The sequence below is a fragment of the Bos mutus genome, chromosome 16, assembly GCF_027580195.1.
Source record: "Bos mutus isolate GX-2022 chromosome 16, NWIPB_WYAK_1.1, whole genome shotgun sequence".
In the NCBI taxonomy this organism is placed as follows: Eukaryota; Metazoa; Chordata; class Mammalia; order Artiodactyla; family Bovidae; genus Bos; species Bos mutus.
In genome coordinates this window covers 30887653-30915637 of record NC_091632.1, presented here as the reverse complement: position 1 = coordinate 30915637, position 27985 = coordinate 30887653, and the positions used below count along the sequence as shown (strand labels likewise).

The following is a 27985-nucleotide window of genomic DNA, read 5'->3' as shown; positions in this document are numbered from 1 at the left end:
CCAATTTCCTCCCGTAGTAAATATGGCTGCGACGACACCCTGCCTCCTCCCCCGCGCTCTGATTGGTTGACTCCTTCTACCGTAATTTTGGTTCGTCGCGGGGTGGGCTAAGGAGTGAATGGCGCTCAGTGGCATGTATGTGTGGTTCCAGGCCCTAAAAACATTGTGGATTTGCTTGCTTTCCTCCTTCTGAAGACTAGAGGTCGGCCGACAGGTTTGGGAGGTTTGAAATGCGGGGTTGATTTCTTCCCTGTTTTCTGGTTCTGCCCGCGGGAACCTTCAGGAAAGCGTGGAAAGACGGGAAGGGCGTGCGCCTGCTGACCGGCCTCTTGCTGCCTCTGCACGGTCGTGGTATCCCGCCTTGCGCTGCTGTATGGAGTCATTCGCTTGTCGCTTCTGGCCTACCTTTAATAGAAGTGCAAACGGATGCATTGAGAAGGGGGAAAGGGTATTAAAAAATCTTTACCCTACTCACTTTCCCCAAAGGCCCCAACGACTTTGCAGATTTATCTAGTTTACCTACACGAGCATTTGAACGTTCAGCGGACAAGGGCTTCAATATTAAAAAGAGTGGGAACTCCTGGCGTTTTAAGGGATTTGTTACAGTTCCTAAACTGACTTTTGACCACCATCCAACACCTGCAGCGTGAGATTCCTGAGCGTTTTACCATCCTGCGGCTCCAACATGTTTTCCTGTTGGTTAAGTCGACTGTGCGGGGAATTATCCACACCCACCAGAAGGACCACCCAGTTGATCTGGAGTTCTGCCGCCCGAAGTATGGTACTGAGTTCACAGAGAATTCCAGGTGAATGCAGTATGGAACTTTGTCCTCTGAACAGCACTGCCTCTTGTTCTCTGCAGCCAGAGTGCTTTATTCCATTTCCCCACAAGTCTTGACTGGCTAGCTTTATGTATAGAAGCACATTATTCACCCTCTTCCTTTTTTATTTTTTCCCCTGAAGTTTAAAAAGACCAGTAGAGTAATCACATGAATAGTCTGTTCATTTAGTTGATGCCTAAATAAGAAGCCTAAAATATTCTTGCATACTTGAGAATACTTTAAATAGGGTTTTCTAGTGTACAAGTGACTGTTTCACTCTAGATTCATATACTAAAACCAGTTACTGCACCAACAAACTTCTGTAATTTCCAGGACTTTTACTTCATTTGAGGAAGAATGTGCACTATAAAGAACAGATCGGTGCAAACACTGAGTGATCAAAAATATTTATAGTCTTAGGCAAAATTTTACATTGACAGTTATTCACTTGGATTTTGACATATTTGCAGGCAATTTTAATAGTGATTGATTACGTTCTTCAACTTTAGATTTTATCCATTGACATGAAATACCAAAGATGGTATGATTTAAGAGTCTATTCTCAGAAATTTGCAAATGATATACTTTTAATCTTGCCTTTTTCCCCCTCTTTTTCGAAAGAACTCAGTAGCTTTGTTGCCCGGACCAACACATGTGGAGAGTTGCGTTCTTCTCACTTAGGCCAAGAAGTCACCTTATGTGGATGGATTCAGTTCCGAAGGTAGATAGAGGCAAGTGGTGTAAGAACACATGATGATGGTTTTCCCAAGGCAGTTTCAAACCTTTATTAATTTTCAACCGTCAGAAGAATAAAAGCTTTGCAGCTCTTGCAGGATTCTCAGAAGTCACTGAGTTTTCAGTTTTATTTTGTTTTGAAAAACTCAGATAGTGTCACTCAGTAAGTACCAGTAACATTTGTTGAAGCGTATAATAATGAAGTGTGATCTACCAGAGGACAGAAATGTCTCTAGATTTACTAAGATTGAAGAGTTCCTAGAACTAGTAATTGGGTAAGCTGATAAGCATCAATAGCATAAAAAAGCATATTTTATTCTAAATTTAGGTAGAGAAAGGCCTAAAAATATGAACAATGATTCCTTGATGTTGAGTCCATTTTTTTGTTGTTTGGCTCTTTATTTCTAGAACATATGTGAATAGCACAGTAATTCACAATGAAGAGCTCCAAAATACATAGATTGTGTGACTTTCCTAAAAAATATGTCCCCTTTGGGTGGATATTTGACCCATACCTTTGGTGACTTCTATCTCCTGAAATGAAAATCTGAGGAGGCTTTTCTGTACCTCTTCTTGGTACTAAAAACGTGAGAAATGTAGGTTGAATGCTAAAATATTGGGATTTGGGGACCTTTTGATAGTTTGTAGAGGTTTAAGTTAGTATTAGACCTCTTTTAGAAAATTTTAGATTGCATCTCATATTTGGTGGTGGTGTTCAGTTGCTAAGTCGACCCCATGGACTGCAGCATGCCAGACTTCCTTGTCTTTCACTATCTCCCAGGGTTTGCTCAAACGCATGTCTTTGAGTCTTATATTTAGAAAAAGGTAAGATTTTATATTGCTGCATTTAAAAAAATGACCAATCAGATGTCTCTAATATCCTAAAATATTACTTTTGGATTTTAATATGTGCAAGGTTTCCAAATTTAGTTAAATTTTCTTATAAAGACTTAAGCTAATAAAATTTTTAAAAATCTGCCTTTTTATTAATAACTCATCTGGATATTATTCGTAAGCTGTACATACAGCTAATAAAAGTTGATATTGCAAATGAAAAAAGTGTTTTTTCCTTAATAACCTACATAGATAATTGCATGAATATAGATAGCTATGAAGCACAGTATTTATTATAAAAAAAGAACGTGAGAAATTGCATGGGCTTTTTGTTTAGTTTGTTTTGCCTGCTTAAATTTTGGTCTCAGAGATTTTATCCTAATATGTTCATTTTATTCATTAATCAGGCAAAATATCTTCCTGGTCCTAAGAGATTTCCATGGACTTGTTCAAGTTGTCATTCCCCAGGATGAGGTAATAGAAAGGTCCTCCTATTACCTGAAAGTTTCTTTGATGCTTTGAAACAAAGCATGTTGGATCAGTGTGCTTGAGGTTTTTGTTAAAACTACTGTAAGCAGCATTAAGACTGATGACAAACTGGGAAAAAATATGTACAATTCATGTTACAGACAAAGGACTAATTTCTCTAATACATAAAGGCTTCTACAAATCAATAAAAACATTTTTTTAAGACCAGTGATCCAGTAGAAATATGAATGCAGAATATGAACATAAAATCTATAGAAAAGAAGATATAAATGGCTGTTTTTTTATATGTCTGTAGACATATGAAAATGTGCCAACTTTACTCATAGGCAGAAAAATGTGAATTAAATTGCACAGAATTGGGGAATTCCCTGGTGGCCTAGTGGTTAGGATTCCAGACTTTCACTGCCATGGCCCAAGGTTGAAGAACTGAGACCCTGCAAGCCATGCAACATGGCAAAAAAAAAAAACATTATACAGAATTGTTATTTTTGATGCATTAGATTGACAACACACAGTGTTTGGGAAAATAAATGCTCATCCATTCCTGGAGGAAGTACAAGTTGGCACTAGCACTATGGAGGGCAATTGGCAATATCAAAATCATAAATGCATATATTCTTTGAACCATTCATTCCAGTTCCAATCAATTATCTTAAAATTATCTTACAAACAGACTAACATAGATGCAAAATGACACAAATATAATACCAGATTATTCACTGCTGAATTGTTTTTAATTGAAAGTTGGGAATAACTTAGACATTCCCCAATAAGAGACTGGTATAAAAATTAACGTACATCCTCACAGCAAGGAAAAGCTGGAAGAAGCTCTTTATATACTAATACGGGAAAAAATCCAAATTGTATTGTTAGATATGAAAACAGGATACAGAAGAGCATGTAGAGTGATATTATCTGTACTAAAAGGGCGTGTGTGTGTGTGTGTGTGTGTGTGTGTGTGTGTGTTACAAAATATACCTGAAACGACACATAACGTTGAGGAGGGGAATTAAGGGGTGGAGGGAAAAGATAGGAGAGAGACTTTTCACTGTAGATCTGTTTGTACCCTTTGAGATTGAGCCATATGAAGTACTACCTGCTCCAGAAATAATTACCATTAAAATTAGATAATTCTCGCCATGCTTCTTGGCCAATTGGTTTCTAATGTGGTAATATTTACAAATTTTTATATGCCTGAGAAAAATAAGATTTACTCAGCTGTTAATGTTTGAATTAAGTAAAGAGTCATGGGTTATCTTTCAGATATCAGAGATGAGCATAGCTAACCTAGGAGAAGTCTTTCATTGCTCCTGGATTTAACTGTCCCTAAGTTTAACCCTGGAGACAGTTGCCTTTCAAGTATGTGGGGCTTGTTTGCATTAATCATTCTTCTTACTTTCTATTAAGGAAAAAAAATTTGGAGACAGTTGCCTTTAAAGTATGTGGGGCTTGTTTGCATTAATCATTCTTCTTAGTTTCTCTTAAGGAAAAACAAATTTAATTCTTAACTAATAGTTTTATATACTCGGTTATATGGCATCAAAATGGGGATTCAATTTATCAAGTTTTTTTTTTTTTAACCAAATTCTTTAATAAAGTCATTAACAGCAGCCCTGGTATTTATGGTAATTAAGCTATGAGTATTAACATTTTTCTAAGCCATAATCTAGTTGCTGCAGAGTTCTTTAAGTTCACTTGTTTGTTGGAACTGTTTTTCCCTCTTACTCTGTAGTCTGCTGCTTCAGTGAAGAAGATTTTATGTGAAGCTCCCATGGAATCTGTGGTGCAAGTGTCTGGGACAGTAATTTCCCGACCTCCAGGACAAAAGAATCCAGTTAGTAATTTAGAAACCGTCTATTTAAATTTTACCTGTGTACATTTGCACAATCAACACATTCAAGCAACAGAGACTGTGTATCTATTAGATATCTAGCACTAAAGCTCTGCAGGTTCTACAGATGAACCTACAGATTTAAAAATCATCACTGCGAACATAAGCACCTAAATAAATATGCATGTTAAGACATTTGTTAATGAGCTCGTCAGCCACAAAGATGCATAAGAACATCAGTCATACACAGACATTTATGTTTTAGACTATGCACTATTAGCATCCCATGCGTTTTACATATGTAAATAAATGCTTGCATTTCATAAATATTCATTGTGTACATGACTGATTGAATGATTTTTAAAACAGGTCTTTTCTCTCTCTTTAAGAAAATGCCAACAGGTGAGATTGAAATCAAAGTTAAGACAGCTAAACTTCTGAATTCCTGCAAGAAGCTGCCCTTTGAAATTAAGGACTTTATGAAGGTGCCATCTTCTGTTACTAATAAAATAGAGTGTCTAGAAAATGCTGGTAACCAGCAAAGTGTTTTTGGAATTTTAAGAAAAAGTTTTTCTACGAAATTAAGCATTCTGTTATAGCTATGTCATGAATATTCTTCTAATTTTATAATTTCCTGGTAAACTGTTCTTAAATATCAACATTTCATTAAGCTAGAATGTTTTTTCAGACAGTTGGAAACATGGTTCTCTTTAAGACTTCAGTGTCATTTTGTTCAAGTTTTTTTGTTGCTATGGTTTTACATTTTGAAGGGAAATTTATATCTACCATTGGAATGGCTAAATGGCATATATTGAGCAATGCACATGTTAAGTTTAAGCCTCTAACAATGATAAAATGTTTATAAATCATACAAATATGATTACTTTAATTTAGGATATTCTTTGAGAAAGCTAGATAGCCCTGAATATGTAAGCCCAGCTACTTTTCAGCTTTGTGACAATTATCTACAATTGTCACAAATAATCTATAGCTACCTGTATAATACCTAATTTGTAAACTAACCTATAAAACATACATTTTTAAATTGTATGGCCACTTTGTCTTATATTTGAGTTCCCAGTACTTAATATTTTAATTAGAAAAAGCAATATAAGTACAGAGTTGACCTTGTTATTGGGGGGGGAGCAGGGAGGAAATGTACAGTTTTCCCCCAGCTATAAGCTCTTAAAAAGAGAAGTGGCAGACAGTTCTTCTATTTCTATTTTAGTATCAAAGAAATAACCTATTCTGGGGAAAGGACTTTTTAAAAAAAAGTTGTCAGCACAAGAGGGAGGCAAAGATTTACCATCTTAAAAAATAAGCAGACCTCCTCGTTATGTTCCTACTAGTACAGTTGTAGCGACGTCCTCTGTTCCCTTCATTTCACTTCTCCCATTCAGGTGAAAAGTCGTGGCTGTTTTTGGCTCTGCTGTTGATTTTTTAATAATCTTTGAAATCTTTACTTTTTTTATTTTTTCAAGACCAAACTCCAGGCTTAAAAATGAATAATGGATAGAGAGTTCCCGGTGACCTAGTGGTTAGGATTCCAGAATCCTTTCACTGCCATGGCCCAGGTTCAATCCCTGGTTGGGGAACGGAGATTTCAATAAGCCCCATGGTGTGGTCAAGAAAGAAAAAAAGAGGGCGGGCGGAAATGAATGGATACAAGTTTAGAAAAGTAGATAAATTTTAGTCAGTGAAGTGTGGTTCCCTGAAAAATGTAAAATCTGTACTAGTACAAGCCTAGAAATTGTGAGAATTAAGGATGCTGGTGTATATACAACTGGTAGAAGCTAAAGATAGAGCTAAAGTTTTTGAAAATTCAGTCTGTGTCTAAAGTTAATACCTTTTTAATGATTGAAACATTTGAAATATTTTAACATTTGAAGCATATTTAAACATAAAAATCTTTACATTTGTTTAGAAAACAGAGACTCTTCGTTTGCAGTACCGCTACTTAGATTTGCGTAGTGTCCAAATGCAGTATAACCTGCGACTGAGATCCCAGATGGTCATGAAAATGCGGGAATATCTCTGTAATCTACATGGTAAGGAAAGAAACAATAATTTCCATGTGTTTTATCCTAGAGCATAATTTAGTAACATAAAGCATAATTTAGTTCCCTCAGTTCAGTTCAGTTCAGTTGCTCAGTCGTGTCCGACTCTTTGCGACCCCATCAATCACAGCACACCAGGCCTCCCTGTCCATCACCAACTCTGGGAGTTCACTCAGACTCATGTCCATCAAGTCAGTGATGCCATCCAGCCATCTCGTCCTCTGTCACCCCCTTCTCCTCCTGCTCCCAATCCCTCCCAGCATCAGAGTCTTTTCCAATGAGTCAATTCTTCGCATAGGTGGCCAAAGTACTGGAGTTTCAGCTTTAGCATCATTCCTTCCAAAGAAATCCCAGGGTTGATCTCCTTCAGAATGGACTGGTTGGATCTCCTTGCAGTCCAAGGGACTCTCAAGAGTCTTCTCCAGCACCACAGTTCAAAAGCATCAATTCTTCAGCGCTCAGCCTTCTTCACAGTCCAACTCTCACATCCATACATGACCATAGGAAAAACCATAGCCTTGACTAGACAGACATTTGTTGGCAAAGTAATGTCTCTGCTTTTGAATATGCTATCTAGGTTGGTCATAACTTTCCTTCCAAGGAGTAAGTGTCTTTTAATTTCATGGCTGCAGTCACCATCTGCAGTGATTTTGGAGCCCAGAAAAATAAAGTCTGATACTGTTTCCCCACCTATTTCCCATGAAGTGATGGGACCAGATGCCATGATCTTCGTTTTCTGAATGTTGAGTTTTAAGCCAACTTTTCAACTCTCCACTTTCACTTTCATCAAGAGGCTTTTTAGTTCCTCTTCACTTTCTGCCATAAGGGTGGTGTCATCTGCATATCTGAGGTTATTAATATTTCTCCCGGCAATCTTGATTCCAGCTTGTGCTTCATCCAGCCCAGCATTTCTCATGATGTACTCTGCATATAAGTTAAATAAGCAGGGTGACAATATACAGCCTTGATGTACTCCTTTTCCTATTTGGAACCTGGGTCATAAATATAGACTTTTCAAGGTGATAGTGCCTGTGTATATCGGCTATATATTGCCCATCACATTGAGGTGGACCAGCCCTTTGGTTTTTATCTGTAAGTTTTCTTAATTGTTTCTCATGCTTATACATCATTTATTGGGAGCTCAGACATGTCACATGAGGGACTTGCCTGGTGATTCAGTGTTAAGACTGCACTCCCAAAGCAGGGGGCCTAGGTTTGATCTCTGGTCAGAAAACTAGATCCCACATGCCCAAACTAAAACCTGAGGCAGCCAATTAAATAAAATTTAAGAAAAGAAGAAGAAGAAGAAATGTCATGTGAATGAAACTAGACTTTTCAATCAGCCCTGGACTTTTTTCTACTATATTTGTGTTATATTTGCTATGCTAGCAGAACAGGAAAACCAGAACAGTTCAATACACAAGAATCCGTCAACAGAATTATTTCAGGACAAGAGTACAAACTTTATGAACAGAATAGAAAATCTTCAGCTTCCTTCTTGAACTGGTAGAAACCAGCATTAATGTGCTTGGTAACTTAATTACAGTCAAAATTCCTAATTAAATGGTAGCCTCAGATTTGTTGGACAGTACTTGGTAAATTCATATTTGGTAAATTCCCATCTATTAAATTCTGACATTTCTCTCTTTTTTAGGTTTTGTGGATGTAGAAACACCAACATTATTCAAGAGGACTCCAGGGGTATGTATATTCCTTAAGTCAGCCTACTAATAATGTCCTGCTAGTTATGAAACTAGACCACTTTGCTTTCATATTGCCTTAGTTCTATTTCTTTTATTTTACTGCCTTAGGATGGTCACATTAACTAGGTGTTTTTAGAGTTGAAAAAATAATATGGGTTAATACTTTTAGTCAGAATGTTTTAATCCTATATCATTTTCTTTCCATTGAGCTTTATAGCTACCAATCAATAATGAATTTGTTCTTTAAAACTAAATCACATGTTCACTAAGAACTGACATTTCCAAACACTGGTATTTATACAATCCATGGACTTATAAAATTATAGTTTAAGTTTAGATAAGCAATTAAGAATTACTTGCATAGGAACTGATGCACAAAATCCTTTTAGTTGGACTTCCCTCCTGGTCCAGTGGTTAAGAATCGGCCTGCCAGTGCTGGGACACGGATTCTATCACTGGTCCAGAAAGATTCTACATGCCGCGCAACAACTAAGCCCATGTACTGAAACTGCTGAGCCCATGCAACACACCTACTGATGCCTATGCACCCTGAGCCCATGCTCTGCAATTAGAGAAGCCACTGCAATGAGAAGCCTGCACACCACAACTGGAGACTAGCTCCTGATTGCTGCAACTAGAGAAAACCACCACATAGAACAAAGACCCAGCACAGCCAAAAATAATAAATAAACAGGATTCCAAATTAAAAAAAACAAAAAACTTTTAACTAGTAACACAATTGGGCATTCATCTCAAAAAGCATAATACTAAGTTGGGATCAAACTGCCAACATCCACTGGATCATCGAAAAAGCAAGAGAGTTCCAGAAAAACATCTATTTCTGCTTTATTGACTATGCCAAAGCCTTTGACTGTGTGGATCACAATAAACTGTGGAAAATTCTGAAAGAGATGGGAATACCAGCCCACCTGACCTGCCTCTTGAGAAGCCTGTATGCAGGTCAGGAAGCAACAGTTAGAACTGGACATGAAACAACAGACTGGTTCCAAATAGGAAAAGGAGTACGTCAAGGCTGTATATTGTCACCCTGCTTATTTAACTTATATGCAGAGTACATCATGAGAAACGCTGGGCTGGAGGAAGCACAGGCTGGAATCAAGACTGCTGGGAGAAACATCAATAACCTCAAATTTGCAGACGACACCACCCTTATGGCAGAAAGTGAAGAAGAACTAAAGAGCCTCTTGATGAAAGTGAAAGAGGAGAGGGAAAAAATTGGCTTAAAGCTCAACATTCAGAAAACTAAGATCATGGCATCGGTCCCATCACTTCATGGCAAAGAGATGGGGAAACAGTGGCTGACTTTATTTTGGGGGGCTCCAAAATCACTGCAGATGGTGATTGCAGCAAGGAAATTAAAAGATGCTTACTTCTTGGAAGGAAAATTATGACCAACCTAGATAGCATATTCAAAAGCAGAGACATTACTTTGCCAACAAAGGTCTGTCTAGTCAAGGCTATGGTTTTTCCAGTAGTCATTATGGATGTTAGAGTTGGACTATAAAGAAAGCTGAGCGCCAAAGAATTGATGCTTTTGAACTGTGGTATTGGAGAATACTCTTGAGAGTCCCTTGAACTGCAAGGAGATCCAACCAGTCCATCCTAAAGATCAGTCCTGGGTGTTCATTGGAAGGACTGATGTTGAAGCTGAAACTCCAATACTTTGGCCACCTGATGTGAAGAGCTGACTCATTTGAAAAGACCCTGATGCTGGGAAAGATTGAGGGCAGGACGAGAAAGGGACGACGGAGGATGAGATGGTTGGATGGCATCACCGACTCAATGGACATGGGTTTGGGTGGACTCTGGGCGTTGGTGATGGACAGGGAGGCCTGGCGTGCTGCGTGCGGTTCATGGGGTCTCAAAGAGTCAGACACGACTGAGCAACTGAACTGAATATTAAGTATACTTAATATGTACAAATATTATTATACTTAATATGTACAAATATTATTTAAAGCCTACTATGTGCCAACCTTTTGGGGACTGAAGGATGAGTAAGAAATGAACTGTCATTTGTGGGAACTTTACTCTTTAGTTGATTTCATTGAGGAACGACTTCCACCAGTTGTTGGATATGTTTTTTTAATAATATTTCTGCACTCCCTCTCTCTCATTCAAAGGGTGCAAAAGAGTTTGTAATACCATCCAGGGAACCTGGGAAGTTTTATTCTCTCCCTCAGAGTCCTCAACAGTTTAAGCAGCTTCTGATGGTTGGTGGTCTAGACAGGTGAGCTTTCTTTATGCTAGCAGTGGTCAGAAAAAAGGGAAAGAGGGGAAAGGAAACACAAAATTGTCTAATCTTTCAAAAGAAGTTTCGAAAATGTATGAGAGTTTGGAAAATACTTGTAAAATACCCTAAAAACGTGTAGTTATTATGTAAAGATTTATTCGGTGTCCATTATGTACAAAGCTCTATGCTAATAGATGGGACAAGGGGTTAAAAACAAAAAAGAATAGGTTTTGCTCTTGAGCTGATGAATCTAAGACAAAACAGGATAATAAAACCAAGTGTGACGTAAACCAAAAATAAGTATGCTGGGAGTTGCAAACTGGTTGCCTTAAGTAGTTGGAAATTATATTGTTTTGGGGAATATCATTAAAAACTTTGTGATCTAGGCCTTCTGGGATAGAGCTGCATTTCAGCAGGTGAAAATGAAAGTTGAAACAGCATAGCCCAGGAAGGCTCAAGTGTACTCATGGAGCAGTGGGTATTTCAGTTTGGCTGAAGCAAAAGAGTATGTATATAAAGAAGCATGGACTGTCCTGTGTGTCAGTCTAATATTTGGACGTCCAAAGGTGCCATTGTATGTTTTTAAGAAAATATACAGAGTAGTTAACTTCTCGTGGGTCAACCATATGTCGGAGTAGGTTAGAGCATCTTAAGGATTTTACAGTTTCTTGCGTTGCTTTAGTAGTAGTAGTATTTCATAGCCTACATTGCCAGGAACTATTAGGGGAAAGTGTGTGTGTGTTTCTAGAATCCTGACTGAATTAATGCTGTTTTCCAATTGTAGATATTTTCAGGTTGCCCGATGTTACCGAGACGAAGGTTCAAGACCAGACAGACAGCCCGAATTTACTCAGGTACTTATATTCATTCGCCTCTTATTGATTCAGCCTTGCTACACCCAAGAATGTGGACAGAAATTATACTTTCTTCTCATTCCATTTATCTATCAGATATTTAATTAAACCAACCTGTAGTTAAGGCATTAATTATTTAATTTTTGATCCATTTACAAAGAATATGGTCTCATGTTGATGTTTGACAGAAAACAACAGAATTCTGTAAGGCAATTATCCTTCAATTAAAAAATAAATTAAAAGAAAAAGAATATGGTCATAAACTAAGGACGGACAGATTCCTAAAGTGTTTCAATGATCATGATATGATAAAGTTCTTTTAAAAAAATCTCTTGTGCACTAAAACCAACAATTTCTCGTGTTGATATTTAATCTGTAAACAGATCTAGTCAGTGTGAACAAAGCTATTATGATTTAGTTTCTATGTGATATCATATTAACCAGTGTAGGTGAAGCACAAAAGCCGTAAGATTTAGAGATGGACAGACATTAAGATCAAATACAGTTTAACTGCACACACTCAGAAGTCACTTAGCCTCTCTGAGCCTTCAGCCATGGGATAGTTGTGGGCACTAACAGTTGGATGTATGTAGAGCATTAGCACAGGGCCTGGCACAAAACAGACATACTACAATATTTAACCTGCTCCCCCACGTAGTAAGAACAGAATCCAATGGTAATTTGAAACAAGAGGAATACATAACTGTGTATGTCTTTATTAATACGGTGGCTCTTCAAGTTAGTTTCCGTATGTTGTTTCGGTTTCAGATCGACATAGAGATGTCCTTTGTAGACCAGACGGGCGTCCAGAGTCTAATTGAGGGCTTGCTCCAGTATTCGTGGCCCAGTGACAAAGATCCTCTGGTGGTCCCTTTTCCTTCTATGCCTTTTGCTGAGGCACTGGCCAGCTATGGAACCGATAAACCTGACACTCGCTTTGGGATGAAGGTACTTTTCTTCACTTTTCCCAGGACTCTGCCCCCAAATGGTCCTGTAGTCAATTTTGAACCACTTTAACCTTTACAACCAGTTACACTGTTGTATCATATTTTTTGCTGTTCCCTTAGCTTGTTACTTTTGTTGTTACCCAGCGACAGCAAGAGAGAATAATAGCATGTTAACATTACAATCGGAGAAGGCAATGGCACCCCACTCCAGTACTCTTGCCTGGAAAATCCCATGGACGGAGGAGCCTGGTAGGCTGCAGTCCATGGGGTCACGAAGAGTCAGACACGACTGAGCGACTTCACTTTCACTTTTCACTTTCATGCACTAGAGAAGGAAATGGCAACTCACTCCAGTGTTCTTGCCTGGAGAATCCCAGGGACGAGGGAACCTGGTGGGCTTCCGTCTATAATGTCGCAAAGAGTCGAATACGACTGAAGCAACTTAGCAGCAGCAGCAACATTACAATACCTTTTCTCTATCTACTGTGTTCCAAGATCCATTTTCAAGAGCAAGGTTTTTCCTACTGACAAGTTATTAGTTATATGGATGTGAATGGTAACTTGAAAGAAAAAAAAACTTACTCTTTCCTCTTGAATTTTTCTTAAGCTAAAATGGACTTGGAAGGCAAATGATTAAGGGTTATTTATTCTCTTTCCCTGGTCTATAAAGAGCTCAAACATGGGAAATGTTTATTCGCAGAGCAGTTTCCCTTAGGAAGCCACTTTTTATTTTCTCTTAGAGAGCAACAGTTCTTCATTGCTGTAATGCTGATGACATTTATCTTGGTTCTCAGTGTAGATTCCTTAGAAACTGAATTCTGCCTGGTCCACAAATAGGCAGCACTTAATTCTTATAATAAAAAAAATGTAACAGAAAAAGTTATACCTACCTGCTTACAGCAGCCAGGTTAACTACTCCTTGTTTCTTTTGTAATATGAAATGGTGGTTCTTCTTAAGTTAGGCTGCCTAAGTTTAATTCTGGCTCTGCTACTTACTGGCTGTGTTATCTTGGGCAAGTCATTTCTTTGTGCCTTGGTTTCCTCTTTATTAAATGGGGATAATAAGAGGGCCTACCTCATACTCTTATTGTACAGATGAAATGAACTATTACTGATACATTAGTACCTTAACATTTTTATGGTGCCCAACCTGCAGTAAACACTGGATGAACGTGCTCTGTAAATGTTAAGATCTACTCTCCTCTTTAAAATCTTGTTTGTAAAAGGTTTTGTGATAAAAATGACCTCACGTTGAGTTACCTTCTTCTGTTCTATTTTCCAGATTGTAGATATCAGTGACATGTTCAGAAACACAGAAGTTGGATTTCTCCAAGATGCCCTTAGTAAACCCCAAGGAACTGTCAAAGCCATATGTATCCGTAAAGGAGCAGTAAGTGGAGCCAATTCTATGTCTTCTCTAGAATCTGTATTTGGGAAGTAAATATGTTCAACATTGGCATGTTTAAGCTTCAGAGAGAAACATTCTCTTTAAATAAAAATGTAATTTGTCATATAGAGTCTAATAGTGTCTTTAGAAGCAGAAGATATTAAGAAGAGGTGGCAAGAATACACAAACTATACAAAAAAGATCTTCATGACCCAGATAATCAGGATAGTGTGATCACTCACCTAGAGCCAGACATCCTAGAATGTGAAGTCAAGTGGGCCTTAGAAAGCATCACTATGAACAAAGCTAGTGGAGGTGATGGAATTCCAGTTGAGCTGTTTCAAGTCCTAAAAGATGATGCTGTGAAAGTGCTGCACTCAATATGCCAGCAAATTTGGGAAACTCAGCAGTGGCCACAGGACTGGAAAAGGTCCGTTTTCATTCCAATCCCAAAGAAAGGCAATGCCAAAGAATGCTCAAACTACCACACAATTGCCCTCATCTTGCACGCTAGCAAAGTAATGCTCAAAATTCTCCAAGCCAGGCTTCAGCAATATATGAACTGTGAACTTCCAGATGTTCAAGATGGATTTAGAAAAGGCAGAGGAACCAGAGATCAAATTGCCAACATCTGCTGGATCATAGAAAAAGCAAGAGAGTTCCAAAAAAACATCTATTTCTGCTTTATTGACTATGCCAAAGCCTTTGACTGTGTGGATCACAATAAACTGTGGAAAATTCTGGAAGAGATGGGAATACCAGACCACCTGACCTGCGTGCGTCTTGAGAAGCCTGTATGCAGGTCAGGAAGCAACAGTTAGAACTGGACATGGAACAACAGACTGGTTCCAAATAGGAAAAGGAGTACGTCAAGGCTGTATATTGTCACCCTGCTTATTTAACTTATATGCAGAGTACATCATGAGAATTGCTGGGCTGGATGAAGCACAAGCTAGAATCAAGACTGCTTGGGAGAAATATCAGTAACCTCAGATTTGCAGATGACACTACCCTTATGGCAGAAAGTGAAGAAGAGCTAAAGAGCCTCTTGATGAAAGTGAAAGAGGAGAGTGAAAAAGTTGGCTTAAAACTCAACATTCAGAAAACGAAGATCATGGCAAATAGATGGGGAAACAGTGGCTGACTTTGTTTTTCTGGGCTCCAAAATCACTGCAGATGGTGATTGCAGCCATGAAATTAAAAGATGCTTACTCCTTGGAAGGAAAGTTATGACCAATCTAGACAACATATTAAAAAGCAGAGACATTACTTTGCAAACAAAAATCCGTCTAGTCAAAACTATGGTTTTTCCAGTAGTCATGTATGGATATGAGAATTGGACTGTAAAGAAAGCTGAGCACCAAAGAATTGATGCTTTTGAACTGTGGTATTGGAGAAGACTCTTGAGAGTCCCTTGGACAGCAAGGAGATCAAACCAGTCCATCCTAAAGGAGATCATCAGTCCTGGGTGTTCGCTGGATGGACTAATGTTGAAGCTGAAACTCTAATACTTTGGCCACCTGATGCAAAGAGCTGACTGATTTGAAAAGACCCTGATGCTGGGAAAGATTGAGGGCAGGAGGAGAAGGGGACAACAGAGGATGAGATGGTTGGATGGCATCACCGACTTAATGGACATGAGTTTAGGTGAACTCTGGGAATTGGTGATGGACAGGGAGGCCGGGCGTGCTGCAGTCCATGGGGTCGCAAAGAGTCGGACACGACTGAGCGACTGAACTGAGTGTCTCTAGAACTATAAGGAGAGAATGATAAAACCTTATGAATTTGAGTTTACACTCTCAAGATCTAGTGCTTTTATTTTTCTTTTTAATGCTGTAAAGTTCTGTACTTCCTTTGGGATTATTTTTCTGTTTCCAGCCTCAGTTTGTCCAAAGGCTCCCAGTTCTGTATCAATTTTAGCATAGCCATTGCTTGTTGGTTCGGGTTTTCTGAGGCTCTGGGATCTATTGTATTAAGAATGGGAAGAGAAAGGAGGTGGAGCTATGAAAAGCAAAAGGAGTGGAAATGAGAGAAGGAGAATTGTTGGGTTGGTTAAGCATGGGCTCTTTAGTAATGGGACGTGTCTTTTTTATGTAGTTAGCACATCTGCTTTGGAAATAATTTAGGAAGAGGAATTCCAAATGTATTTTGAATAGGATGACTATTTTGAAAGACTACTCAGTTGAATATATAAGCATATTAGTATATTTAAAATGAGTATAAGAATTCAGTACCATTACTTTTTATTCACTTTATATGTTCAGTGGAAAGTAATTTGGTGCCCATACTCTAGTCCAGATATATTGAATGTGTCCAGGTAAGCTCAGTATAACATATATTGCTTGATATTATTTATCCCAATTTGAGTATATCCATTCTTTCCCAGGTAGATTAGAAGGGTCATGAGCCATGTAAACCTCTTTATATCTCCCGTACCTGAGCTCCATGAGTATTACTGATGATGAGAGCCATAGTATCTCACTTAGAAACACATTGGGATAATTTAAAGAAATAAGATATAAAGAATTTTAAGTGACCTGAAATAATCAAATTCCAAGCCTTCTTATTGATTTTGTTGATCTTTCACAATTCAGTTGTAAAGATACATTTTGAACATATTATGTATGCACAGTCTTCTGTGGAATACATTCACAGCTGTTTCCATTGAGACCTGCATAATTAGAAAGAATACACCTGAAACAAGCCTTAAAATTTTGTCATTTGACAATAGAAATTAAATCTTTATTGAATCTTATATTATAATGGAAAGACACAAAATATATTTCTTTCCCATTTCATTGACATGTTTGTGAGGCTATCATATTGATGAATTTACTTTTTCTTTCATCAGAAATACTTGAAAAGGAAGGACATTGAATCCATTAGAAAATTTGCAGCTGACCATTTTAATGAGGTAAGGAGCAGGTTTTTTCCTTTCTTTTAGGGATTCAATATTTTAACAATTAATTGCTTGTACTCTTATGCTATCATTAGTCTTGAGAGGTTTGTTATTTCAGATCAGTCTTCTACTTTTCTTCTTTTTCTTTTGAAAGTTAATCTTACCCCTGGATATAACTCCAGGACTCCAACTTAGTTGAATTTACCATTAATCAGAATGCAAATTTCAACCATAGCCTTTTAAAATAAATAATAGTACTTTAATGCAGTTGGGAAGATTAAATAAAGCCCAAGGTTTAATGGGCCCAAGGTTTAAATGAAGCATGGTTAGTGTGAAAGAAAGCCAATATTCATTATTCTTCCCATACCCTTTTTTTAAATTCTGAATATACCTGTCCTTAGATATATTTTGTGTTCTTGGCTTGGTGAACGGTAACACTAAAATCTGGAGGAAAAGGAGCAGGAAATGGGCATTCTTACACTGTCACTGGAAGTATGAATTGCCTCAATCATTTTGGAATCAATAACTTTAAAAATAGTCATGCTCTTTGAGTCAGTAATTTTCTATACCTTAAAGGAAGGATCTTGGATATGAGGACACTTATAGACAGTATTGAAAGGTTGTTGTTGAATGAAAAGACGCCGGGATTCTTGGCCGCCAGAGGAGAAGAATTCAATCCGGGGCCAGAGAGAAGGCTTGATCACTGAGAGCTTTTGTGTAATAAAGTTTTATTAAAGTATAAAGGAGATAGAGAAAGCTTCTGACATAGGCATCAGAAGGGGCCAGAAAGAGTACCCAGCTGCTAGTCTTCAGCTGGATGTTATATAGTCACTAGTAGTCTGTTAATGAAAGAAAGGAATGTCTTAAAACTCAGAATGGCACCAGGCCCCTAACCCATAAGATGCATTTTGGGATAATCTTGGCACCAAATGGTTCATCCTGGGCCATAAAATGATTAACTTGAATCTTGTAGGACAGATTACCATACAAATAGTTTCGTTTACATAGATTAGGGCAACGATATCTGAGTATAACATACTGGTTTTTCAAGTAGGTTCTGAGCCATGAGACGAACCGACTTGAAGACAGAGTTTGGGATAAATGCATAACACATTAGCATAGCTTAAGACAAATATTTCCATAGAAAAATGCATTGGTTATCTCAAGGTTTGAGAATAGTTAACTTCAGGTGAAACCAGGTGTCATTACGGCAACACAGTATTTTAAGAGAAACCTCCTTTTAAATTTGTATAGAGAAGGAAAAAAATATCACTAGGTTTTTTCCTCCTGCCACTTAAGAAAGATAAAAATGTCTGACACTTGTTGGAGACCCCTGGCCTTCCTGCCTGTTACCCTCTCAGTATTATTTACAGGAATAAAATGAAATCATATGGGAGTGGTTTAATTAAGGAAGAATTAAGGAAATAAATATTAAAGTTCCTTTTTGAAGTTTGTAATGTAGGGGAAATGTTCAGGTTATAATGATCTGTAAGAAAAGGAGAATACAGAATTATATACTCACTGATCATAACTATATAAACTCCATGGATTGAAAATGGACTACCCAGTCTCTTCAGCAAGTGGTATTGGGAAAGCTGGACAGTCACATGTAAAAACACACTTCAAACATACTGTCACACCAAAATAAAGTAAACTCAAAATGGCTTGAATGTTTAAAATATAAGACATGACACCTTTAAACACCTAGAAGAAAACATAGGCAAAACTTTCTCTGACATAAATTGTAGCAATTCTTTGTTGGATCAGCCTCCCAAGGCAAAAGAAATAAAAGTAAAAACAACCAAATGGGACCTAGCCACATTTACTAGCGTTAGCTCAGTAAAGGAAATCATAAACAAAACAAAAAGGAAACCTATGAACTGGGAGAAAATATTTGCAAATGATGTGACCACCAAGAGCATATTTTCCAAGTTTACAAACAGCTCATACAACTGAATATCAAAAAACCAAAGAACCCAATCAAAAACTGGGCAGAAAACTTAAGTAGACATTTCTCCAAAGAAGATATACAGATGACCAATTATTAGAAAAATGCAGACCAAAACTACAATGAGATATCACCTCACACTAGTCAGAATGGCCATCATCAGAAAGTCTATGTAAACAATAAAAGCCAGAGAGGATGTGAAGGAAAGGGAACTCTCCTACACTGTTGGTGGGAATGTAAATTGATGCAGCCAATATGTAGGACAGTATGGAGTTTTTTTCCTTAAAAAACTAAAAATAGAGTTAACTATTTGATCTAGCAATCACACTCCTGGCATATCTCTAGAAAAGAGGAAAACTCTAGTTTGAAAAGATAGATGCACCCCAGTGATCACAGCAGCACTATTTACAATAACCAAGACATGGAAGTAACATTCCGTGTGTTGCACACTTGAGGGGCCTTTTAAATATGAAGCTTAAGACCTCTCTTTGTAACTTGCCTGTCTCTTTTGTTTTCATGTCCTTTCCATCATTTTGTCTTTTTTATTCTTTCACGAAGATTTCTTCAGCTCTCCTGTTGAAATTTAAGTAGTCATATTTTTATATCCTATTAGTTCTTGCTTGCTTCTTTGCATTTTATTCTGGTTTTATTGATAAAGTATCTTTTTTAATACCTTTGAAGATTCAAGTTTTTTTTAGTCCCTAAATTATCTCTTTCCTCTAGGGGTCTTTTTTTTTTTTAATGCTATAGCTTATTCAATATGTAGTGATTATTAGTTATACATATTTAAGAATGAGCTATTTCAAAAGCTGTTTAAAGGGCCCTATGTAAATGGTTAGGTTTACTTTCGAGTAAGCAGCAAGATGGTTGCCTGTTTCCCAGCGGCCCTGTGCCTCAGAATTTTGCAGGGTGAGATCAGTTCCTTCTTTAAAAAAAAAAAAAAAATTCAGGCAATTCTTTACTGGGGCCCCTGCTGCAACAGAGGGGAGCAAGAACAAACGACAGTTTCCCTTAATTGTTTGTTCACTGGAGGATGGGGACAGGGCGGGCAGGGGACAGAAGTGAGCTTGTTCCTTATATGGGATGAAGATAGGGGTTTATCCACGTGTTGCTTGCTGCTGCTGCTGCTAAGTCGCTTCAGTCGTGTCCGACTCTGTGTGACCCCATAGACGGCAGCCCACCAGGCTCCCCCGTCCCTGGGATTTTCCAGGCAAGAACACTGGAGTGGGTTTCCATTTCCTTCTCCAGTGCATCAAAGTGAAAAGTGAAAGTGAAGTCGCTCAGTCAGGTCCGACTCTAGCGACCCCATGGACTGCAACCTACCAGGCTCCTCCGTCCATGGGGTTTTCCAGGCAAGAGTACTGGAGTGGGGTGCCATTGCCTTCTCCGATCCACGTGTTAGGCCATATCAATTCCTTCTTGTGCTGAAGCTGCTCCAGTGTTCTCTAGGCTAGAGTTTCCTTCATCTTGCTTCTTTGGTCATTCCTATTTCACTCACATGCAACCTGCCAAAAATTTTCACGAATCTCTTATTTGCTGGCATCCCTTCCCATCCTTCTTTCCTTTTTCTTTTTTTTTTGTTTTTTTTTTTTGTTGTTGTTTTGGTGAGATTACATTTTAGATTCCTTTAGTATCAAGGAGGAAATAGAGATAATCTCAAGATAACCTCTTCTTTTTCTTTTGGAGACAAGAAATCTTTGTACTACAGGAAAAATAAATCACCCCTGCTTTTTAAAAACTGTAAGTCTTTTTCTTTATCAGGAAGTCTTACCTATATTCCTGAAAACCAATGAAAACTGCAATTCTCCAGTTGCTAAGTTCATAATGGAGGAGCAAGGCTTGGGACTCGTCAAACTGTTGGAGACCCAAGAGGAGGACATGGTCCTGCTCACTGCCGGAGAGCACAAGAAAGCAGTAAGAAAAAATTACCTCCAGGCTTCTGTGCTGTTGGTGTTGAATGATGCCTCTCTTCTCCTATGTGTATCATACATACTTGAAATTGACTGTTAATTTCATAAAATGGAGCTGCTCTGCATGGTTTTATATATATGTTTTATAATTTTATTGATTTTTGGCTGCACTGGGTCTTTGTTGCTGCATGGGCTTTTCTCTAGTTGTAGCCAGTAGGGGCTTCTCATTGCACAGGATTCTCTTTTTGTGGAGCATACAGTTGGGGCGTGCAGTCTTCAGTAATTGCAGCACTCAGGCTTGGTTCTTGCTGCTCGCAGTCTGCAGAGCTCGGGCTCAGTAGTTGTTGTGCACAGGCTTAGTTGCTCCATGGCATGTGGAATCTTCCCAGACCAGGATTCTGGTCTTATTGATAAAGTTCCATGTGTCCCCTGCATTGGCAGGTGGATTCTTATCCAGTGCGCCAATAGAGAAGGCCAGTTTTTATATTAATAAATGTCTTTTGGCATTTTATAATGCATTATGTAAAAACTATAGTTTTTGCATCATCTGCCAGCCTCCATTGGCATTGCTCACACAGATTAGATTTGGCTGATTAGGAAAGCCACTTAGGTGGAGAGAGGGCTATTGATACTCATTGTACAACTGTGAAAAAATTTTTCAGTTTTGAAGTTTAGCAGATTAAGAAAAGTTGGTAGTCCCAAACTTTTGTACAGAATGCATTTCTGAAAATGTGGAGGGACGGATCAGACTGCTGAAGGGCTGCTGGGTTGGCAGACACTCCTGGTCCTACTTAGCTGAAACAGAATCCTTTTTCCTCAGGAGCAGCACCTGGCAGGTGGTACACGCTGCCACACACTGGCTAAATCACCATTCTTCAGGACATATATGGAACAGTGGATTTAACTTTAGAGATCACTGTAAAATATACAAAGTGTGGTTTGTGTGTGCATGCTAAGTCGCTTCAGTTGTGTCCAACTCTGTGACCCTATGGACTGTATTGTGCCCTCATTGTAAAATATACAAAGTGTGGTATAAAACTCAAACATGAATATTGAAAATATAATGTGGTGGAGGGGGGACTTCCATGATGGGCTAGTGATTAAGACTCTATGCATATAGTGGGTATTGGTTCAGTCCCTCATCAAGGAACTAATATCCCATGTCCCATGCAGCCAAAAAATAAAAAGAAATACTTAAAAAGAAATATACTGTAGGGAATTCTCTGGTGGCCCCATGGTTAAGACTTTGTGCTTCCACCCCATGGGAACCAGTTTCAGTCCTTGGTTGGAGAACTAAGATCCCAGATGCCACATGGCACAGCCAAGAAAAAGAAAGAAAATATACTAAATATACAGTAAATGTCAAGCATGATAAAAAGTCATCCTTGCACTATAGTATATCTTTATAGTGCCTAATTTGTACTTTATCAAGTTTATTCTAATTTATATTTGTGCTGTACTTATTTATCATTATTTCTTCCAAAGGAATAGTTTCAGGGTTCATCTACAAGCCTAAGTTAATCTACTACCCTTCCCTTTCCCTGCAGTAAGAGTGAAGAAAGCTATTTAATTACAACTTTTTTTGAAACTACAGTCATTTTTTAAATTAATTCATTTATGAAAATTGAGGCACAGAGGTTAAGAATTTTTTCACACTCACACAGCTAGGAGGTGGAGGACCCTGACTTCTAACCCACAAAATCTGTTTCCAGAAGTCACACTCTTAATGTAACCTCTAACCCATACTGCCTCTCTAATAATGGCCAACATTTATTGAATGTTAAGTGTAGACAGCCTCTCATCAGCTCCTCCCCACAATCCTTCAGGCACAGTAAGGAAATACTGATCATAATGGCTGGTTCATATTACAGAGCTTATCTGACTTGATCTTCACAACAGTCTTTAGAGTAGATACTTTATCTCCATTTTATTATGGGAAAAGGTGCACAGGAGTTAGTAGCCAAACTGAGATACAGACCTATGTTAATCAAGCTCTGGTACCTGTGTTCTCAAGTCACTGTGTTAGCAAATACTCACCAAATCTGCTGAGTGTGGCCATCATCCTCAGCAATGTCGCAAATCATCCTCAGATCCTTCTCTTCTGAGAGGCAGAGAGTGTCTCGTCTGTAAATTGGATAGCTCAATTGATAGAGAATCTGCCTGCAGTGCAGGAGACCCCGGTTCGATTCCTGGGTCCGGAAGATGCCCTGGAGAAGGGAAAGGCTACCCACTCCAGTATTCTTAGGCTTCCCTTGTGGCTCAGCTGGTAAAGAATCTGCCTGCAATGCGGGAGACCTGGGTTCAATCCCTGGGTTGGCAAGATCCCCTGGAGAAGGAAAGGGATACCCACTCCAGTATTCAGGCCTGGAGAATTTCATGGACTGAATAGGCCGTGGGGTCACAAAGAGTCGGACACAACTAAGCGACTTTCACTTCTCAGAGAAAGGCCTGGCTTTAGAATCCACATGTGTCATTTGCTGCCTGTTCTGTTACAGCAGTTAACGTTTGTATCTTCTGTTTGCAGTGCTCTTTGATGGGAAAATTACGACTGGAGTGTGCTGACCTTCTAGAAGCAAGAGGAGTGGTGCTTCGTGACCCGGCTCTGTTCTCTTTCCTTTGGGTGGTGGATTTCCCCCTCTTCCTTCCCAAGGAGGAAAATCCCCAAGAGCTGGAGTCAGCCCACCACCCATTTACTGCTCCCCATCCGAGTGACATTCACCTTCTTTACACTGAGCCCCACAAGGTATGATAGCTATACTTCCAAATTAAACGGAAATACGGAAACTTCAGGTTTCATGGTCTGACCCAGTTCCAGAAGCCCCAGAAGAAATTGTCAGATTTGAGCCATTGTCCCTAAGTAGCTACAGTTTCTTCAACCTACAGAACAGAAAACCAGAGATTTTTCTCTAACACAAAGGCTTTTTGAATCTTCTAGGTCCGTAGCCAACACTATGACTTGGTTTTAAACGGCAATGAGATAGGAGGTGGTTCTATCCGAATTCATAATTCAGAGCTTCAGCATTACGTCCTGGACACAGTACTAAAGGTAACATCATCTTCTAACCTGGCCTTTTTTTAAAACCCTAATATTTGTCTGTTTTGTTAAAATTTGTCATGAATGGAGGATTCACTAGCTACAGAATAGTGTCAGCTTATTTCTCTACCTTTAGTGTTAGACTTTGAAAAATAAATTAAAATAATGGGTATTTTTTAGTGACTACTATATGTCAAGTGCTGTTTAAGTACCTTATATGCATGGACACATTGAATCCTCACAATTATTTCTTTTGTGTCAGCTTAGCTGTGGACTCTATAGTTATCTACTCTCCGTCATTAGGCATGGGCTCTGGAACACATGGGCTCAGTACTTGTGGTGCAAGGGCTTAGCTGCTCAGCAGCATGTGGGACCTTAATTCCCCAACCAGAGATTGAACCCACATGTTCTGTGTTACAAGGCAAATTCTTAACCATTGGACCACCAGGGTAGTTCCCTCACACTTACTTTTTAAATTAAGACCCTTATTCTACTTATTTTAAAGATAAACAGATTAATGAACCTAGCCTAAAGTCACATAGCACAGAAACAAGCAGCGCCAGGATTCAGGCCCAGGCAGGGTTGCTCTTGAACCCAAGCTCCCAACCTCCTAATCACTGCACTGCTCCAAAATGGATGCGGTCTGAAGTGGTTGAAAATTGTGTTGTTTGGGGGGGTGGGGGGGTGAGGGGGTGCAGTTTTGGCCACACCACAGGGCATGCAAGATCTTAGTTCTGCAACCAGGGATCGAATGCATGCTCCCTACAGTGGAAGTACAGAATCTTAACCACTGGACTACCAGGGAGTCCTGAAAATATTGATACTGCTAGAGAAAAGGAGAGTGATTTGAAAGAATTTTATGTCACTTAGTATTTGAGGTGGGGTAGATTTTAATGATAATGACGGAGAGTGGGTTAATCAGAATTTTCAGAAGAGTCTTTATAGATGCAAGCCTAAGAATCTGTGGTTTGTTGATGACTCTTCAGGAGGCTAGGATGGATTTCAGGAGGCCCAAGAAATCCTTGGAAATCTTTGGTCCAGGAAGTCCAAGAGAGTCTGATCCTAAAAGATCACTTTGTGGAGTGGGTTATTTGAGATTGAGGAACTTTGGGAACAGCATTGGAGAACTCAGAACACACTCTAGCTTTAAAAACTTTACAAACTCCCTTAACTTTTCTCCTCTTAAGTCAAAACCCCTAACCGCTAGTTTCCCACTAGTGGGAAACCACTTCTTTTTTTCTTCATTCCTTTCAAGCTTCTCAAAATGTCAGTGAGAATACATTGCTTGAACTTCTTCTCTTCATTCACCCTAGTGCCTCTCGGCCCTTGTGCACATTAGAACAGAATCACCGGTAAAGCATTAAAAACAAAACAAGAAAACCACTCACTTTTCCTCAGCAGACCAATTAAAATAAAAAAGCTCTAGATGTGAGATTTGGACATTTGTTCCTTGAAGTTTCCCCGACTTGATTGTGACCTGTAGTCTGGTTGGGGACCCATTTCAGACACAGCTGCAACACTTCCACAGGCATTGCCCATAAAAGCTATCTTGCCCGTGGTCATCAGATCCAGCAGCCTCTTGTTGGCCCACAAGCTGTCTTATCTTCTGGCAGCATCTGCACTGTTGCCTTCCTGATAACCTCACCTCTTAGCCCATGTGACAAGACCAGGTCCTCCTTTTCACCCTTTTTCTGAGGCCACATCTCATGTCCTTAATTGGTCTTAACTCTGTCTGCATTATCAGCATAATAGCTGCATTTACTGAGCCCCAGGCATTTCTCTGCGTGTTGTAGTACCCCTGATTTGTCATATTCTCTTGCTAAATATAGGCCTCTAAAGGTACTTTTTAAATTCAACTTTTATTTTCCCTTTAGCAACTAATTATATTATTCTGGCACCTAGTGGGCCCTCAGTATGTATTTAAATTATCTTTTGAATTTCAGGAAGATGTGAAATTGCTCTCCCATCTGCTCCAGGCTTTAGATTATGGGGCGCCCCCTCATGGAGGAATTGCCTTAGGTAAACAATCTATCCTTTTTTAAGCCTTGTTTCAATCCATTGCCTAAGTGTCAAATTTGGGCTCTCAGTTTATGAGGAAGGGTGGGGTTGGGGAAGTGGAGGAGTAAAGAGGGTATGAGGTGAGCCCAAGAGTTCTAAAAGAATTTGGTGTTTTTCATTTTGATATTTTTTTGCCCATGCTATGTGGCTTGTGGGATCTTAGTTCCCAGACCAGGGATTGAACACGGTCTGAGCAATGAAAGCGTGGAGTCCTAACCACTAGACCACCAGGCGATTCCCTGATGATATATTTTTAAAAATATATTTAACCAGTTATAAAGATAAAACTTAACTGATAATTTGCATTTGAAAATGTCTTTTAATAGAATAAAACTATACAAGTCTTAAGTCAATATTGCTCACTTCCCTGGAAGCTCAGACACGTTCATTGGAGTATGAAAAGTACTGCTCCACAGTATTCAGCTTATGTGAAATTAGGAATATGCCAGTGCCTTTCTGATGGCCCAGGTTGCTCACATTGCTAGTTTTTTCAAACAAGAAAAGTGTGAGAGGTTCTAGGCAGCTTACCTAGATTGTAGGCCCTCAACAACAGGGACCTCCTTCTGTGTTTTTGGAGTCCTGTGCACAGTACCTAACTTTTTTTAAGCCTTCAGTGAGCACTTGCTAAGGTCTCATTAATTGCTGTGACTATTAATCCCAGTCACATGTGAATATTAGTCCTGAGCACTTTTCTAGAATGAGATAGAAAAGAACCTCTCAAACAGAAGTTCCCTAAAAAGGCCAGGGAACTGTGATTAGCTGCAACTTATTAAAGGCTCTTATTTGTTTTATACAACCTTTAAGAAAAACTAAGTCACCCTCAACCTTAGATTATGTTCTCAGTTATCAACTTTATATTTTACAGGGTTAGACAGACTGATGTGCCTTGTCACTGGAGCACCAAGCATCAGAGATGTCATAGCCTTCCCCAAATCCTTCCGGGGGCACGATCTCATGAGCAATGCCCCAGATTCTATCCCTCCTGAGGAACTGAAGCCATATCACATCCAGGTCTCCTGGCCAATGGATGCAGAAACAGAAAAGAGCTCATCGAATCATCCATGCCGTTCAGAAAGTTGAGCTATTGAGTTTTGTCCTTTGTTTCCCCAAGGCTAAAATCAGATCTAGAGTTCGGCCACAGATCTGACTTCAAGTTTTTCGATGGAAGAAATCCAGGCTACATTCTTCACCTCAATGAATAAACAGATAAAAGGTATCCAGTTTTCATGATAGCGTGCAATGCTGGGATTATTTGGAACTTTTTTAAAGTTTCTTTTTACTTGGAAAGGTGTGAAAGATGGCTCTTTGTTGGAGTAACATAAAGGCATAGTATTTTCTAATCACATTTTTTATACTCAGATAGTAGACTGTTCTCTTAGGACAGAGGTAGTCAAATCACATGTAAAAATGTGGAAAAATTCTTGCCCCATTAGACTGGTCAGTTGACGGAGGGGTCAGTGCAACCAGCTTCACCAAAAGAATCCTATAAAATAACCTGGATAATGACATTTATACTATCAATGTAATATAGTAAGAAGCAACATGACATAAAGCAAAAAAAAAATCACTGAAATAAAGGTCACAAATGTTAATCAGTGCTTTACCCCACAAGTTGTGTAAATCTCTCTTGGCCTCCCTTTCTGCATATATGAAATATAAATAGTACTTTCCCTGAATCTCTCTTCTTGTCAGAATCCTAGGAGATAAATATATGTGGAAGATAACTTGAGTAAATATGCTCTGAAAACCTTTCAGGCATTATTTAAATGAAATATTATCCACCTGGAAATAGAATACTATTTACTTTAGTATATAAAGTAAAATACTTTATGTAAAATACTAAAATACTATGTACTTTATAATTTTAGGTTAAAACTGACATCTATGGTAAAAAGGAAAACAATAATCTCACTAATCATTATTGTTTATATTTCTATTTTTTAAAATAATCATGAATTCCTGAACAAATTTTCCTCAATTATAACTGAAAATATTAACCTTAAACCAACCTCAAATGTAGAAAAGTGAACACTGGAATTTACTCATTTTTTTACACATTCTGTTGACACAAATAAAGACTTATAAAATGGGAATAAGGTCTTGATTGTCTTCTACTTTATCTTTTGCCTTGACATTCTTTTGATTTACAATTTATAAATACCAAATATTCTTACATTCCAGTCTGTTTTTCTCACATTGCCATAAGCAGTGTGATACAGTAATC

General features: G+C 38.6%; 1 protein-coding gene across 3 annotated transcripts; it reads left to right on the top strand.

The window, feature by feature from the left end:
* Positions 1-102: 102 nt before the first annotated feature.
* On the top strand, positions 103-27846 carry DARS2 (aspartyl-tRNA synthetase 2, mitochondrial). 3 transcript variants are annotated; one of them, XM_005890834.3, is made up of 17 exons: positions 103-806; positions 1443-1542; positions 2798-2864; positions 4612-4713; positions 5100-5195; positions 6635-6758; positions 8422-8468; positions 10615-10721; positions 11509-11578; positions 12347-12526; positions 13808-13915; positions 16764-16826; positions 20521-20673; positions 23194-23412; positions 23605-23715; positions 25647-25722; positions 26627-27846. In XM_005890834.3, the coding sequence occupies exons 1-17, from the start codon at positions 686-688 to the stop codon at positions 26839-26841; spliced, it is 1959 nt and encodes a 652-aa protein (XP_005890896.1). In that variant the 5' UTR covers positions 103-685; the 3' UTR covers positions 26842-27846. The 3 variants fall into 3 exon arrangements, with proteins under 3 accessions (XP_005890896.1, XP_070241011.1, XP_070241012.1); XM_070384910.1 differs by lacking the exon at positions 1443-1542; XM_070384911.1 differs by lacking the exons at positions 1443-1542; positions 2798-2864 and having other exon boundaries at positions 679-806.
* Positions 27847-27985: the final 139 nt, after the last annotated feature.